This window comes from Hyperoodon ampullatus (genome assembly GCF_949752795.1).
Source record: "Hyperoodon ampullatus genome assembly, chromosome: 2".
Lineage (NCBI taxonomy): Eukaryota > Metazoa > Chordata > Mammalia > Artiodactyla > Ziphiidae > Hyperoodon > Hyperoodon ampullatus.
Window position 1 is genome coordinate 107,963,641 of NC_136915.1, and position 17,064 is coordinate 107,980,704.

The following is a 17,064-nucleotide window of genomic DNA, read 5'->3' on the forward strand; positions in this document are numbered from 1 at the left end:
TTACTGTAGTTTTTCTGTCTGCAGTAACAAAATATCTGACATATTGTACCCCTCCCCCATTTACCTGTTTAAAAAATTTGACAGTTCACGGAGTCGTGAAGAGACTGATTTCACACCATTGAATAGTCCCTCCAATCTCTCCTGTCTTTGTCATACTTTTGAATATGACACCCTTGATCTTATTCCATTCTCTTAATCTCTGGCATCATTCCTGCAAAGTAGATGAGAAATGTCATTGTAGCCCTAGATATGCCCTCTTTTCTGAGGAGCCAGTGGAACAGCTTATGAGTATGAAGTGCCCTTCTCCTTGTTGACCTAGTAAAGGCTTGTTCGTTCAGGAGACCCCCACGTGTGAATGTCTGGGACCGTCACTGAATTTTGGTCCCTATCCTAAAATAGATCAATTAATAAATTTAGAGGTCTTTTGGAGAAAGTCTTAGATTTTAATTCTATATTTATTGGCTAAAAGTTGCAGTTTTTAGTGTTAATGCAGATATGGCCACTGTCTATTATTAGCACAATCTCAAAGATTGCTGTCCCTTAGTGGGGGCCCCTCTGCTCTATAGTGTCCTTTATGTTCTTTTTAGGGACTCATAACAGTATCTCTTTCCCAAGAGGTTGTCATATCCTGGTGCCTAACCTTATAAGAGACTGCTTCATAAACTACCATGCCAGTTAACTGATTTACAGTGGGAGAAGAAAAGCGGGTGTAGTAAAAGGACCCTGAGCTTGGAGTGGGGGAAGCTAAAGTCTGTTGCCGGCTCCAGAGCCTTTTCTTCTTACTCATAAGGAAACTAAGGCTCAGAGGGCCTAAGTGAGGAAATTGTTCTGCATCATCTAAGTACTCCTTTTTAGGTGAGGTTTGAATTGCAGACAACTAGTTGGTTAGAAAAAAACACTCACTTTAATAATTTTAATTTTTTTTCTTTTCCGTTATGGTTTATTACAGGATATGGAATAGAGTTCCCTGTTTTATGCAGTAGGAACTTGTTGTTTATCGATTCTATGTGTAAGAGTTTGTATCTGCTAATCCCAAACTCCCAGTCTATCCCTCCCCCACCCCCCTTCCCCTTGGCAACCACAAGTCTGCTCTCTATATCTGAATACTCACATTTATTGATTGGTGGGGAGAAGGGTACTGCCTTTTCCTCCTTCCTAATGTTGTTTTGAGCTTGTTTGTAAAAGTTGGAAGCAACCTAAATGTGAATATAAGGAATTGGTTATACAATTTATGCTATACGCATACAGTACACTTACAAAGTAAGGCTGCCATGAAAAATTATGCAGAAGAATATTTAATAATGTAGAAAATATTTGCAAAATATTTTATACAAAAATGTTTACAAAATATTGTACACAAACAGATTGCCTCCGGACTTTTTTTTTTATAAATTTATTTATTTATTTGTATTTGGCTGCGTTGGGTCTTCGTTGCTGCACGCAGGCTTCCTCTAGTTGCTGTGAAGTGGGGGTTACTCTTTGTTGCATTGCACGGGCTTCTCATTGCAGTGGCTTCTCTTGTTGCGGAGCAAGGGCTCTAGGCGTGTGGGCTTCAGTAGTTGTGGCTTGCAGGCTCTAGAGCACAGGCTCAGTAGTTGTGGCGCACGGGCTTAGTTGCTCTGAGGCATGTGGGATCTTCCTGGACCAGGGCTTGAACCCATGTCCCCTGCATTGGCAGGCAGATTCTTAACCACTGTGCCACCAAGGAAGCCCCATCTCTGGACTTCTTTTTTTTTTATTCCCGAGTATAAGTTTTGATGCCAAAATGGACACTGCTTTGAATAAAAATGTTAACTCATGTGATAGTGTAAGTTGATTTTAGTGACTAACAACCTTGATTATCTTTGTTGACCTCATTATTTTGGTCACTTTAGTTCTTTGCTTGGTGAGCACATATTTTAAAAATGTGATTTGGTTATTGGAAATCTTTATTGTTGAACTACTATGAAAACACTGTCCTACAAGCAGAGCAGGCATGAATGGACATTGATTAGACAATTTAAAAAGAAACGAGAGTGCCCCCCCCAAAAAAGATTTTGAAATCAATTTTAATTGATTGTGTCGTTTCATTTATCACCTTTTCTTATTTCAAAAGCATTGTCTCCTTTTTTAAATTTGATTTAATTTTATTTTTTTAATTTTTGACTGCACTGTGTGGCTTGTGGGATCTTAGTTCCCTGACCAGGGATTGAACCTGCACCCTTGGCAGTGAAAGCACGGAGTCCTAACCACTGGACCGCTGGGGAATTCCCAAAAGCAGTATCTTCTTATGACCCCCTCCCAAATCAAAATATAGAAACACAAGAAGAAAAGTAAAAGCTACCAAAAATCCTACTCCACTGCATATGTTAATATTTGGTGTATATGCTGCCACATCCTTTGCAGTGCTGTGTATACCCAAACATAAATATGCATATATATTATTTTAAAAATAAAAATATATTACTTTAAATATCAAAGTGCAGTGTATATGTGTATCTATATAGATACATACACTCATACATAATGTATTTTGATGTTTAACATATATACATAGGATATGGCTTTCTTTTTGTGCTGTATTATTTAACTCAAGTGGTCTAAGTTCTTGTTAATGTTAGTTCAGAGGTTGTCCTTTGCTTTACCTAATATCTGATGTTATTGTTTTTCCTAACCTTTACTTCATTAGTCTGTTATTCTTGGTGTTCCCATCTTTTGCTCAAAATTTAAAGAGTTTGTTTCCATTTTGGACTCTATATGGTCCAGAAATGTCCAGAAGTCTTGATGCCTTGCATTGGCTGCACCTGTAAAGTTTTACAAAAGGACATTCTTTTAAAAGAGATCTTCTTGCTTCTTGCTTGTAGTGGTGGGTCCTGCTGCTATTGCTTTGGGCTTCTCAAACTGCTTGGGTATATGCTGTGTGCTGGAATGCCCACATAGATTGAATAACAGTACCCATATTCAATACTCATGCAGTACTTTAGCATTCAAAATGTGATTTTACTTACCTTATAATGGTATCTCCATCACAGGATTATTACCCTTTCTTATAGTTGAAACTGAAGAGGTATTATTTCCTACATCAAACAGTTATATACATTTTGAACCTGAGCCTTCTGATTTCATGTCCATTTAGTCATTTCATTAAATCATGCCTCTCTTTGTAAAGGCTGTGATGGGTAACTCAGTCTTGCTTTCCAGGGTTATGGATTTTTCACTTTATTTATTTATATATTTGAGTTTTCAGTCGTCTTCAATCTCCTGTTGACCGGAACTCCGATCCAGAACAGCCTTCAAGAGCTCTACTCTCTCCTCAGTTTTGTGGAGCCTGATCTCTTTTCCAAGGAGCAGGTGGAAGATTTCATTCAGCGTTACCAGGATATTGAGAAAGAGTCTGAGTCAGGTAAGTTCCATCCTTACAAATCATGCCCAAGAGGTCTGGCCCAGAGACTTCCCTAGTGCATAAGGGTTATAGATAGAAAAGAAAGAGAATCGATAACCAGAGGATACCTTCCGGGGAGATACAGAGCTGCACAAAGATAAGGTGATGTCAGAGCCCTCCTGCTGTTCCCAGCTCCTGCTATTCATGACTCTCTTACTCGTTTGTTACATGATTCTATAATTGTGCTTATTTGGGTCATTTTCAGAAGAAATAATATTTGCTGATTTGCAGACCTTTTTTTTTCCAACATGTAATTTCTATAAGGACATTGTTAACTTCTCGTGCTACTTCCTGAGGCAGAAAAGTATGCAGGTGCTATAGTCTGAAACTGTCATTCAGCGCTCCACAGCACTGGTGTTTCTTTTAACACTGCACCAAAACCAGAAGTCTGGAATGGATGGTGGTAGAAGTACAGGGGGAAGCCTTCCTTGTTTGTACAGTCACCATTCATAGTCTTCTTCCTCTTGCACCTTTGCCCCCCTGCCTCATAGGATTGTCTGTCTATCTCTGTGATATTATCCCAGGATGATTATTCAAAGCAAGTGGTAGGCATGCCAACTAGTGGGTATGTATGTACTAGGTGAGTGTGAGTTGGAAAGGCTCCTCACAGCAGAGATCCCCGCACCACAGGCTGAAATTTACCTGGGGAGCCTGCTCTGATTGTTCCCATGTTTAGGGTTGCTAGATAAAATATATGACACCTAGTCAAATATTACACAGGACATACTGATATTAAAAAAAATTATTTGTTTATCAAATTCAAATTTAACTGGGCACTTGTATTTTTATTTGCCGTATCTGGCAATCCTACATGCAGTGGAATTCCAATTTAGGCTAGTTTTCGAAGTTCACGACAGCTGGGGAAGGAACAAGGGCGTTGAAGTCAAAGAACTAAGTTTGAGTGCTAGCAACATTAGAGCCAGCTGTGTGACTTTGGATAAGGGGTTTAATTCCTCTGAGCTTTGCTTAACTTAGTTATACAAATAGAGACAATATTACCTATTGCCGTACATTTCTGAGCTGTTATGCTGATCAAATGCAGAAGTATCCTGGAAACAGACTAGCTCTATTCAAATGAGATTATTAGTAAGAATCAGAAGGAGTTGGAAAGAAGAACCCAATGAAGGAAGAAATACTATGAAACATTACCGTGCTGGCCTAGAACCCAGAATTGGCATGAAAATGAGAAACAAAAAGAAGCTGTTGTATGTTCTCCAGTAATTCATTGCCTTGGTCTTGCTTTTGTCCCACACTACTTGTGTGTGTGTGTTTTTCCCTCATACAGCAAGTGAACTATACAAACTCTTGCAGCCATTTCTGCTGAGGCGAGTGAAAGCTGAGGTAGCCACAGAGCTTCCCAAGAAGACAGAAGTAGTGATATACCATGGCATGTCAGCACTGCAGAAAAAATACTACAAGGCCATTTTGATGAAAGACCTAGGTAATCAGAGGGCACTTGTCCATTTAGAAACTAAATGAGGATGTGATTTGCATGCAAGGAAATATTTTATAATCACACTGGCTTTGTATAGCAAGCACATGGGATGGAATTTTGTATTCTGAATAATATTCGGGTCAGCTGCAGAATATCTTTAATATAACTCAGACTTTATTGGTTGTTGCGTTTGCGAAATTTCCTCCCCATCCCCCTGCTCCTGGTTTTCCTTATTGCCTTTAGTTAAGCAAACTCTTCTAGGTGTCCCAGTCATGCCTTTCATTTTCCTATCCTGACACATATTTAACACATTGCAAAATGTTTCGGATAAATCATATTGGGTTGACCAAAAAGTTCGTTTGGGTTTTTCTGTAAGACGTTACCCGAATGAACTTTTTGGCCAACCCAATACTATCTGGAAGGAATCGGGACTGGGAAGGGAGAGATAGGAATAGACAGGTCTCTCAGTTTGCACTGTTTTGTCCCTTGGCTCCAGAATAGCAGTTGAAGAGTGAAATTTAGAATTCTGCAAAAGAGTAACAAAGTACCCCCTGACTTTGTTTTATAGTTAGGCTTCCTTCTTGAAACAAGGTGATGGTTAAGAAAATGTTATATCGATGCGCTATTAATTCTTAATGCGATTCAGTGAAATTTGGGAAGTTAATATAGGTTTGAAAGATATATTATTGAAATGAGTAAGGTTATGTATGGAAACTTACAGGGTTTTTTCTGTTGTTGTCCAGTAGTCCATCTCTCTCTCTCTTTTTAAAATTTCAGATGTGTTTGAAAATGAGATGGCAAAGAAAGTTAAACTTCAGAATGTCTTGTCCCAGCTTCGAAAGTGTGTGGATCACCCATATTTATTTGATGGTGAGGCAGTGCCCTTTTTTCTCACATTACTTTTTGTTGTCATTTCTGTGGCCAACTTCACAGCAAAATTCTTCAAAAGATTTGCCTATATTTACTGTCTATTTTCCCCCATTTTCTCCTGTTAATTTTTTATGTTGATGTTATCTCATGTATTGTTCATATTCAGATTTCTTCAGTTGTCTCCTAAACATCCCTTATGACTTCATTTTTCTTTTCTTTTTTTAAAGTAATTTTATTTTTATTTTAGATACAATGGGAAAACACAGGAGAATTTTAATCAGAGGGAGTGACATTATCTGATTTACATTTTTTTATTGTTTTGAGCTACGGACACTTAAAAAAGAAACAACAGCAAAAACGAAACAAACAATCCAACCCCCAAAACAGCAGGTGCAGAAAGGATAACATATCCATCCCCCATCCCCTCCCACCATGAAGACCTCCTCCCTTTGCTGGGAGGAGAGTGACATGGTTATACTCAAGGGCAGAAATTGGAGAATGAGAGAATTCTGTACAAATAGGCCTTGTTAAACACAATTCTCATTCTCCTTAGCCTTTCCCACATAGTATGGTTCCTTTTTCACAATTGCCTCTCTTTGTTCAGCACAATAGAAAAGCATTTAAATTTTGCCACTTTTCTGGGTCTTTCTTCATTTCCTTAGGAGAGCTCCCTGTGTCATGTAAAAACTTATGGGAAATAATGTGTATGCTTCTCTCCTGTAAATCTGTCTCATGTCTGTCTTTTTTTTTAAATTCAGGATCTAGTCATAGATCCTGCATTGCATTTGTCTTTTTTTTTTTTTCCTGTGGTACGCAGGCCTCTCACTGTTGTGGCCTCTCCCGTTGTGGAGCACAGGCTCCGGACGCGCAGGCTCAGTGGCCATGGCTCACAGGCCCAGCCGCTCCGCGGCATGTGGGATCTTCCCAGACCGGGGCACAAACCCGTGTCCCCTGCATCGGCAGGCAGACTCTCAACCACTGCGCCACCAGGGAAGCCCTTTTTGTCATTTTTTAAAATTTAATTCACTTATATTGGTAGCCTTTGGGACAATTCTAGGCCTTTTGTGGCTATGAGGGCTCTCTTTACTCTCCTGTAATCTAGAAGTGTTCCTCAGCTTTTTTTTTTTTTTTTTTTTTTGGTCTTTCATGAAATTGACAGTTTTGAAGAATCAGGGCAGGTTGTTTTATGGGATGTCTCATAATCTGAATTTATCTGATCATTTCTTTTTTTTTAACATCTTTATTGGAGTATAATTGCTTTACAGTGTTGTGTTAGTTTCTGCTCTATAACAAAGTGAATCATTATCTGATCATTTCTTTATGATTGGATGCCCCTTGGTCTTGAACCCACTTGTTGAGCCTTTTATCACTACCATTCCTAGTTCACCAGTGGTCTCCAAGTGGCTCAACCAATAGTTGTCAGTTCACATTTTAATTAACCTCTCAAAACCTTGACGTAATTGATTGCGTCTTGAGACACCTTTATCTTTTGGCTTCTGGGACAATACTTTCTCTCGCTTTTCCACCTGCCTTACGTCTGCTCCTTCTCAGCCTCCTTTGCTTCTTCCCTTTCATCTTATGGATGTCTGTAAATTTCCCTCTTAAGTGCTACTTTAGTTGCATTCTATACATTTTGATATGTAGTGTTTTCATTTTCATTCAAAAAAAAAATTTTTTTTAATTCACTCTGATTGGTAGCCTTTGGGACCATTCCAGACTTTTTGTGGCTGTGAGGGCTCTGTTATTGATAGGATCAGTGTGGAGGGTTTGCCAAGTCATCTTAAGGAAGTCTTTGCCAAGTAGCAGTATGAATTGTTTTAAAATGTCACAGAATCTTAACTAGGTGCATATCAGAGCTTTTTTTTTTTTTTTTTTTTAAGAGATGGGGCATTGGGAACATGTAGATTTTGAAGGAAGCCCTCCAGGTTATTCTACTATCCCCACCTTGAGAATGACTCATTTATACATCTAAGCCTATTTCTTGATTTGTTTTCTAGAGTGAGAGCCTGAAGGTTTCAATTTTGGGTCTCTTTGGTCTTTAGCATATTCCTGGTGCCTCAGCTTCCTAAAGAGTGGGTTTCTCCCTTGGGTAAATATTTCTTAGGCATATTGGGTGTGCCAGGCTCTGTGATTGATGTTAGGCAGTGCTGAGATCATCATGTAAAAAATAATTATGAAACACCTCAAAGAGATATGAGACTTGGGCCCTTTATCAGTTGGAAGGAGCTTTGCCTCTCTGTAGCCTTGGCTATCGGCTTTTCTGTTCAGTCTGCCCTGACTGGGGACACATTTACGGGCAGTGGGTTCTTTCTTTTCCAGGTGTGGAACCAGAGCCTTTTGAAATTGGAGGTCACCTGATCGAGGCCAGTGGGAAACTTCACCTGCTGGATAAGCTGCTGGCATTCCTGTATTCCAAGTAGGTGGTAGTTTCATATTTTCTGCTCTGAGCTGGTGACTGTTAAAACCAGAATAAGGAGCAACTCACTGGTTTCTTGAGACTAATCCCAATTCTCCTTTTTTCAAGACCCTGATTCAGGTTCCATCTTCTCTGCAACTACAACCCCCTCCCCCCATTCCATTCCATCCCACACCATCCCCTCCATAATCATCCTTTCCTTTCCTGATTTCATACAGCACTTAGGATCCTAATCCAGTGCTTGGCAATGTGCTGCCTTAATCTGCTGTCTGGTTAATTGCTGTATATTAACCATCTCACTCCAGCTATATTGTTTAGTTCCACAGGGACAGAGATAACATCAAGCATTTCTTGTTTCATTTCCTGCTGGTACCTTGCATTGAATTGGCACATAATAAGTGCTTAGTAAATATTTACTTCTGTTAACTTGTGGGCCTTGGTTTGAACCCAGGGAGAACTTGGGAACTCTTTCCCTGAGACATGAGTTGGGCATCGGATGACCGAGTCACTTCTGGAGCCTCTAAAGGTTCCGCTAAGTGTTCAGTGGCCTGGTGTCCAGCCTGTATCTGATCTTGCTGATCCCCAGAGGGACAGAGGAGTCTAGAAAAATCCTAGTTTCCCAAGGATTTCAAAGTTATCCCTTAGGGACAACTGACCCAAGTAGGCCTGAACCAACCTAAAACCTCAGATTTGGCAAAACTGTTCAGCATTAGGAATGTGCAAGTCAAATAACTACATGTCTTACTATATTTTATTGGCTATGATGTATCTACTCTAAGTGTCTTAGTGTTGGAGAAGGACCGATAAATATCTTCTCTCCAACCTTTTCCTTTCACAGGTGATGAAACAGGCCCAAAGATTGTGTGGCTTGTCTGAGGCCACCACAGCTAGCAAATGACAGAGATGGGATTAGAACTGAGGTCCTCAATTTTAAGTTCAGTGCGTTTTCTACCAATGTGGGGCAAGAGTCTTGAAGGAATTGTTCATAACTGTTCATCTACACCCATTGCAAAATCAGATTAAATTAGTTTTCCTAATGAGAATGTTGTTTTGACAGTGCTGTGCTTCTTTGTTTACACAAACTTTTTTTTCTTTATTCTTTTTCATTAGTTATCTACTTTATACATAGTATCAGTAGTGTATATATGTCAATCCCAATCTTCCAATTCATCCCACCCCTCCCTTTCCCCCCTTGGTGTCCATATGTTTGTTCTCTACGTCTGTGTCTCTATTTCTGCTTTGCCAATAAGATCATCTATACCATTTTTCTAGATTCCACATATATGTGTTAACATACGATACTTGTTTTTCTCTTTTTGACTTACTTCACTCTCTATGACGGTCAAATAATGGCTGATAGCATGGGGCTCTAAGCTTGACTTTGTTTTTTGTTTGTTTGTTTTGGTCGCACTGTGCAGCTTGTGGGATCTTAGTTCCTCAACCAGGGATTGAAACCTGGCCCCCAGCAGTGAAAGCACAGAGTCCTAACCACTGGACCGCCAGGGAATTCCCTTGAATTTGTTCTTGACTTAATCCATTTTACCTCCTCCTTTCCTCTCTCCTCTCCCTACATAAATTTTCTCATGTATCACATGGGATATGAGATGCCACCTGCCCCTTGCTTCTCTAAAGTTATGTTTCTCAGAATTTTTAACCAATAATGCTATACATTGAAAGGATAGTAACTTTCACCCCCAAGTAGAGAATAGCTATAGATTGCCAACCACAAGCTCTTTAGGGTTATCAATTTTTGTTTTTTGTACATTTGAATTTTGCATTTTTCTCTTCACAAATCTTTTATTTTGCTGTTAAAATAAAAGTGTATATTTCTTTCCATTTAGTATTTGACATCCTAGAAAGAGGTGCCTTGGTTATCCAGTCTTCCTACACCCTCTGGTGCATTGACACATGCTCCTGGGAATATCCCCACTCTAGTTTGAGAACTGCTCTAAGGATACAGCTACATGTGCTGTTATATACTTACATAAAGCATTTTGCATTACTGAAGAAGTCTCTGTAAATGATTATGACATTTATATTTCTGCTTCAATATTTCATTTCTTTATAAACTTGCATTCTTTGGTAAGTGTCACCTGAGCGAAACCCACCTTAAATACTATCAGAGTTGGCAGTTTTCCTTTTCTTTTTCTTGCCAGGGGCCATCGAGTTTTACTTTTCTCCCAAATGACCCAGATGTTGGATATTCTCCAAGACTACATGGATTATAGAGGTGACGTCCCTTGACCACTACATTGCTCAAGACTTTTAGACTTTTAACAGTCCAGATAGGCCCCTGAAGAGTTACCTGGGGTGTGGGGCTGTTACAGAGGAAAGCAGTGTAAGAACATTGTTCAGAACCAAAGGAAGGTTGCTTACAGTAGGGGTGTGCCTGTATATGAGAAGGGACAAATCAGCATTTGGTTTTGAGCTGACAGTGTTTAATTCCACAGAGAATACTTGGAAATGGTTAATGTTTCTCTGTTTTCTCCCTCTGTGTGAAGGCTACAGCTATGAGCGTGTGGATGGCTCCGTGAGAGGAGAAGAGAGACACCTGGCCATCAAGAACTTTGGACAGCAGCCCATCTTTATTTTTCTCCTGAGTACCAGGGCAGGTAGGCCGCATAGACACTGACCAAAGCAGACAAATAAAGGGTGACACGGTACATTCGCATCCTAACCATTAGTATGTTTTTCCTTAATTCTCTGAAAGGTGAGGTTATTACTGAGGAGTGGAAAAAAGGGGGAACTGAGGCAGATGACATAAGTTTATCAAGGTGCTGGACTCCTAGCATGGTGTTCTTTTCTATCCAACCGATCTAAACTTTCATCTCATCAGGGAAGTAAGGCTAAAACCTGGGGTCGTTGGAAAGTAATTCTAACCTGCTTTGACTATTGACCTGGGGTCGTCCTGAAAGATTTCTATGATTTTCTGCAAAATTTTAGTCACATTTGATAGAGACAGCTTACCTTCCCAGCCATGAAATGAGATAACAACCTGTCTACTAGTTGTCCTTCCTACAAGTAGCTCTGGAATAGTGTTGTAAAAGCTTAATAAAAATCTAGTATTAAAAAATGTGATAGGGCTTCCCTGGTGGCACAGTGGTTGAGAGTCCGCCTGCCGATGCAGGGGACATGGGTTCGTGCCCTGGTCCAGGAAGATCCCACATGCCACGGAGCGGCTAGGCCCGTGAGCCATGGCCACTGAGCCTGCGCGTCCGGAGCCTGTGCTCCGCAACGGGAGAGGCCACAACAGTGAGAGGCCCGCGTACCGCAAAAAAAAAAAAAAAAAAAATGTGATAATGAAATTGCCAGCTTGTTAGAATTATTTATAACATTGCCTATATAAACTTGTTAAAAATATTATACATGACATTTATAGTGTTTTACCAGTTACAGAATGTTTTCATTTCTTTAAATAATATGACATCAGCTCTTGGAGATGAAATTATTCTCATGTCATGGAACAAGCAGACCTTAAGTTAGTTTTAAACTCATAGAATCTTAAGTTTCATTATTTTATTTTTTGTAGACCTAAATCTTGATGGAATAGATGCAGGAGCTCTGAAGGGATATATGTCCTCTATTAATAAAGAGAGATCAATATCTTTATGAGAAGAGAGTTCAGGCTTACTTAGTAAGCATTTATTAAGCATTGTTCTGCCTGTGTACGTCTCACCTCTGTATTGTGAAGATCTGGTCAGATTCATATGACCCTACTCGCTTCCAAGATCATCGACTGCACCCTGGATCTCAGCCATTTGTTCCTGTCATTAGTTGTCTCAGGGTAGACTTAGGAGAGACCGAAAGGATCAGGGCAAACATCATCACTGGTGGGAAAACAGCCCTCTTTATGCTTTACTGATTTCATCATCTTCATATTCAGAGAGAAGCATTGTTTGAAACGTCTAAAATTAGGAAGAAAGAGATCTCTGCTTTTCAACTAATCTCCTTGGAGCACTCAGAATTGGTTGAAACACAGTGATCTTTTAGAAGCCAAAGCAGTTCTGGACATGAGTCTTTTCCAAACACTGTCCTGTTTGCTCTTGCTTTTTAGCTGTATATTTGCATCATTATCATTTATTCAGCAGTTTCCCTCCAACTTTCACATATTTCTGATTGAGTCATATCGCCACCAGGTGGCAGTGATAGCTCATGAATATGTCCCAAAGAAGTCTGGGTACAACTTATTTATAAAATATTACCCCTTCATGAAGAAGAGTTTAACTTAGACAACATTAACCCAAGAAGAAGAAGAAAATTTTTAGGGAGCACACTTTAATGAAAGAAGTGCCTGGGAGGTATTATGGAATAGTGGGTAAAAAGCATAGGCTCTGGAGCCAGACCATGTGGCACTGAATATGGTACTTTCTCTTTCCAGCTGTACAACTTCCAGTAAATCCCTTAACCTCTCTGTGCTTCCATTTCAACATCTATAAAATGAGCATAATAACAGTAACTGCTCATAGGATTGTTGCAAGGATTAAAGGAGTTAATATATGTAAAGTGCTTATTAAAACAGCCTGGCAAGGAGTAAAGCACAGCACCAGGGTAGCCATCATTATTACTAAGTATAATTTAGCATCTCTCAGTAATCAGTCTTTAATATCTCTTTATTCCAACTTTAATTTTATATGAAGGGTTTAATTAGAATATTCCTGCCTGGCTTGTCTTGAAATCCAGCATAGAGACAGTAGCCTGTCTCAAAAGTTAGTCCTTAATTTTGGCTCTTGGAACAAGCCGTTTCAGGCTTGCTTGTTTCAGCAACGAGCTGTAACGACCCTGCAAAGAGGGAGTCAGTTTTGTACTTGTTTCCACATTAATCAAACAGAAGGCTGTAATTTGCCTTCATGGTTCTCTTAATTAATTCCTGTAGTCCAGGGAGCCTCCCCAGCCCTTTTCTTACAGTGCTGAAGAAAGACCAGAAAGTTGTCCCAGGGAGTGTTCTTGTCCTTTGGTTGGTTTTGTTACCTTGTCTTTGATTAATGTGGAAACACATACAGAAGAGACTTAACTGAAGTTTTCTCCAGTCAGAGGGAGGTAGCTTCCCCACTCCTCTTGGGAGTGTAATAAATGGCATCCCCTCTTCTCATTAACTTGTATCGCGGGTCTTACTGCTTAGTTGTACCTTGCAGTGGATGTTAAGAGCTCTTCTCTTAATGTTGCCCACAGCAGACCTCACTCATATTTAAAACTGGTTCTGAAAGAGCATGTGGCCTTTTCTATAGATGATTCTAAACAAATTGTAATGAAGATTTTTAAACAGAAGAGATTTAAGATGGCTTCAGGGCATGAACTTAAGTACCCACTTTTGCTCCTTACCCCTGCTGCCCTCATTCTGTTACTTTCAGTCGTTAAACTTTCCCAAGTCAGGCGATAGGAGCCCAGGTAGGACTTTTAACCACTACAAGGCTCTGTCTGGAGTTGGGGATGGGGGTGTCAGTTTGAAGGATGAAGCCAATTGTTTTGGCTGCTCTCAGTTTATCAATCTGGCCACTGTAGCCTTGCGTCTTTATTGTCTGGTCCCTAGCCCATGTGCTGCTGATAACATTCTTTTTTGCATTGTTTTCAGGTGGAGTTGGCATGAACTTAACGGCAGCAGATACCGTTATTTTTGTTGACAGCGATTTCAATCCTCAGAATGACTTGCAAGCAGCTGCCAGGGCTCACCGAATTGGCCAGAACAAGTGAGAGATTTAAGCATAGCACGGTTCTACTTCCTTGGCTCTTGAGCAGTTCTGGGTTGGGGAGGAAGGTGAAGAGTGTGGGCTGGTGACAGTCCTAGACTGGAGGGCGAGAGACCGCTAGGTTTGAGCCCAGCTCTGTCGCTCACTCATGAGTAGTACTGGGATGGGCATGTTATTATTCCATACTTGCTTTGTTAAAAAGAGCAAAGTCGGGCTTCCCTGGTGGCGCAGTGGTTGAGAGTCTGCCTGCCGATGCAGGGGACACGGGTTCCTGTCCCGGTCCGGGAGGATCCCACATGCCACGGAGCGGCTGGGCCCGTGAGCCATGGCCGCTGAGCCTGCGCGTCCGGAGCCTGTGCTCCGCAACGGAAGAGGCCACAACAGTGAGAGGCCCACGTACTACAAAAAAAAAAACCAAAAACAAAGAGCAGAGTCAGATTGTGAAAGGACTAGAAGAAAGCTTTAGAAGTTATTTATCTCATCCTTCCTGAATTAAGGTCTAATTCAGTTAAAAAATGAAGTTATGGCTTTATGGAGCTAAGCTAAAAAGATAAGTCTTACCCTTTGGCCTGAGGATGATTTAGATCTCCCGAAAGTTTTCCTCCACCACAGATAAGGAACCCCAGTTATGGCCATCTCATCATCCCTCCCTTGACTTTTTTGGAAGGGTTCAGTGAGAATTAGAAGCCGGATCTGTCTAACAAATGCTCAGGTTCACATACAACCACTTCCCTTTAGTTGTACCCTGAACATGGCATTTTGGGTTTGTTTTCTTTTAGGTGTATTGACCTTGCATGCTTGTGCCCTTCTTTGCAGACCCTTCTATGTTAGTGCATTGCTTTCCTTTGACTTCTGTACAGGTCCGTTAAAGTCATTCGGCTGATTGGCCGAGACACTGTGGAAGAAATAGTCTGTAGGAAAGCAGCCTCCAAGCTGCAGCTCACCAACACGATCATAGAAGGGGGCCATTTTACTCTGGGAGCCCAGAAACCTGCTGCGCATGCTGACCTCCAGGTAAAACGTATTCTTCACTTTAGAATGTGTCCTGGTTTTAGTCAGTGCTCCTGTGGATGAGAAAGTAAATGAATTAACCACCCACTCTCCCCAACCACACATTTGTTCTCTGGCCAAATTCCTACCGTTCATTATATCTACTGCGTGCAAGCTGCTGTGGGAGCTAAACTGAATCTGATACATAAAGGCAGAAAAATACAGAATGAGGATGGGCTTTGGATCCCTCTGCTTGGATTCAAATCCAAGCCTTGCCACTTATTGGCTGAGTGGCTTTGAGCAGATCTCTTAACCTTTGTTTTTCTAAAAGTGAGGATACCACAAGTTACCTCAGGGGGCCTTAAGAGAATTAGATAAACAACTCAGCATAATAAATAATGATTAATCTCATACCTCCATCTTAACCCCAGACCCTTGGATCAGCGCTCTACATCACCTTCTTCATACTCAGAGAAAGGTGGACAAGATCAGGAATTCAAAATTATGCCATAGGAAAAATAGATGAAAGAACTAGAGTTAATTTCTTGAAGAAGGGGATGCAGGATAGGAAGCAAATGCTGTCTTGGAAGACTTTAGAGAAAGTTGTCTTCTGGAAGAGGGCTTAGAGATATTCTGTAGCAGCCCTTGGGTTAAAATTGGAGCCCATATTACGATATATCCCGGGTTCTCCCATTTTGACCCAGGGATGAGTGGCTGGAAGCGGAGAGACCAACTCCTAGCATACTGGAAAGATCCAGGCGTGAAGTGAGTAATAGACCTCTGACGGCGCAGTAGCAGTGGGAGGGTCTGGAGTGAGCAACATTACAAAAGAAGAAATGACAGGAGTCTGCTGCTTAGAGGTGGGAAGCTAGGGAGATGGAAAATTCAAAGATGTCTGTAAGGTCTTAAGCCTGGATGATGAGGAGGATAGAAATTAGGAAGATAGAAGGTAGGCAGAGTTTTAGGAAGGGAAGATAGTTTATGCTTTAGTCAACAGAGTTTGCAGTAAAAAAATATAAACAAAAATATTATTAGAGGAAAACTCAGAGACAAAAATTTCATTTGCAAAAGTTTGTAAGAGAGTAGGCTTTAAAGGGACTAGTTTATCAAACAGAAAATATCAATACAACAAGTATTTAAAGGAAAAAAGTTAAACACTGTTATAAGCAGAATTACCCAGTTTACAGTTAGTCTGGTTAAAAAAACATTTTCTCACATGGCTATCATACCCACAAAGACCAGTGCGTATCTTTACACATCAGCTTTGCAAAAGACAGGGCTCACATTGGTTTTGTTAGTGAGTCGGTAGCTGACAGGAAGGGCTCAAGGATTCTTTTATTTTAGGTCTAGAATTAGAAAGTATCCCTCGGTTTTATGCATTTACTTGTTTGATTTTTGTTTATCTCAAGGTGCAAAGTGTGTTTTTTTTTCTTTCTCTGTTTTTCCTTTGGTTCCCAACTGATGTGTGCATGCTTATCCATGCTGGTGGCAGGGCCGGCTGTACGTATTTTTTTCACATTATCCAAAAGGCAATTACAAATGTAAGATGAAGGCTTGAGAGAGAGGTAGGGACAGACAGCAGAGACTCTTAAATATAGTTCTCCATGCACGAGTTCTCCCATAGAACCTTGAGAGCGACAAGTTCAGCGTTGGGTCTGGTGGTGGGAATAGATGGCGGAGCCTTGGAGTGCCCACATTCTGGGTGTGGGAGAAGGAGGGGTTGTCAGTGAGAAGTTGGAACTCTCTCCCAGTGCGGGAGGGGCTCAGGGGATTCAGTCGGGGTGTCCCTGTGAAGCAGGCTGCTGGGCATGTCCATGTGATTGAGTAGACATGCCTCTGTGCCGTGGGCCAAATACTAGTGGGAACATAGACCCCTGGCTGTTTGAGAGGGGCTCTGTTGGAATCTCGCCCAGCTCGTGGTTATCAGAAGGTTACGTTCTGGCTCTAATGTCTGATTTCTCTCTTCCCTACCAAGACTCTGCAAGTTATCTCTTTGGTTGCCAAAAGCAAAGGTAACAACCCAATGCCCTTGTCTCAGAAGACAGCAGGGTTTGTTTGTAAGATGAAAAGAATCCAATAGTAAAAGATGTAACTGTTGTTTAGTAAATTTAAGAAGTATAGGGCTTCCCTGGTGGCGCAGTGGTTGAGAGTCCGCCTGCCGATGCAGGGGACACGGCTTCATGCCCCGGTCCGGGAGGATCCCACATGCCGCGGAGCGGCTGGGCCTGTGAGCCACGGCCGCTGAGCC

The 17,064-nt window shown here is 41.0% G+C and overlaps 1 protein-coding gene across 5 annotated transcripts in view; it reads left to right on the forward strand.

Annotated features, from left to right (window-relative positions):
* Positions 1–17,064, forward strand: part of CHD1L (chromodomain helicase DNA binding protein 1 like) — a gene marked incomplete at its 5' end in the record, with an annotated part of 61,119 nt that overhangs the window by 25,200 nt on the left and 18,855 nt on the right. For 3 of the 5 annotated variants that reach the window (XM_079697783.1, XM_079697784.1, XM_079697785.1), the window contains 8 exons: positions 3,220–3,382; positions 4,707–4,862; positions 5,634–5,726; positions 8,046–8,142; positions 10,299–10,372; positions 10,644–10,754; positions 13,712–13,826; positions 14,687–14,840. In XM_079697783.1, coding sequence (XP_079553909.1) covers positions 3,220–3,382; positions 4,707–4,862; positions 5,634–5,726; positions 8,046–8,142; positions 10,299–10,372; positions 10,644–10,754; positions 13,712–13,826; positions 14,687–14,840 — 963 coding nt within the window. The remainder of the gene's footprint in view (positions 1–3,219; positions 3,383–4,706; positions 4,863–5,633; positions 5,727–8,045; positions 8,143–10,298; positions 10,373–10,643; positions 10,755–13,711; positions 13,827–14,686; positions 14,841–17,064) is intronic. The other 2 variants (XM_079697786.1, XM_079697787.1) reach the window with 2 other exon arrangements.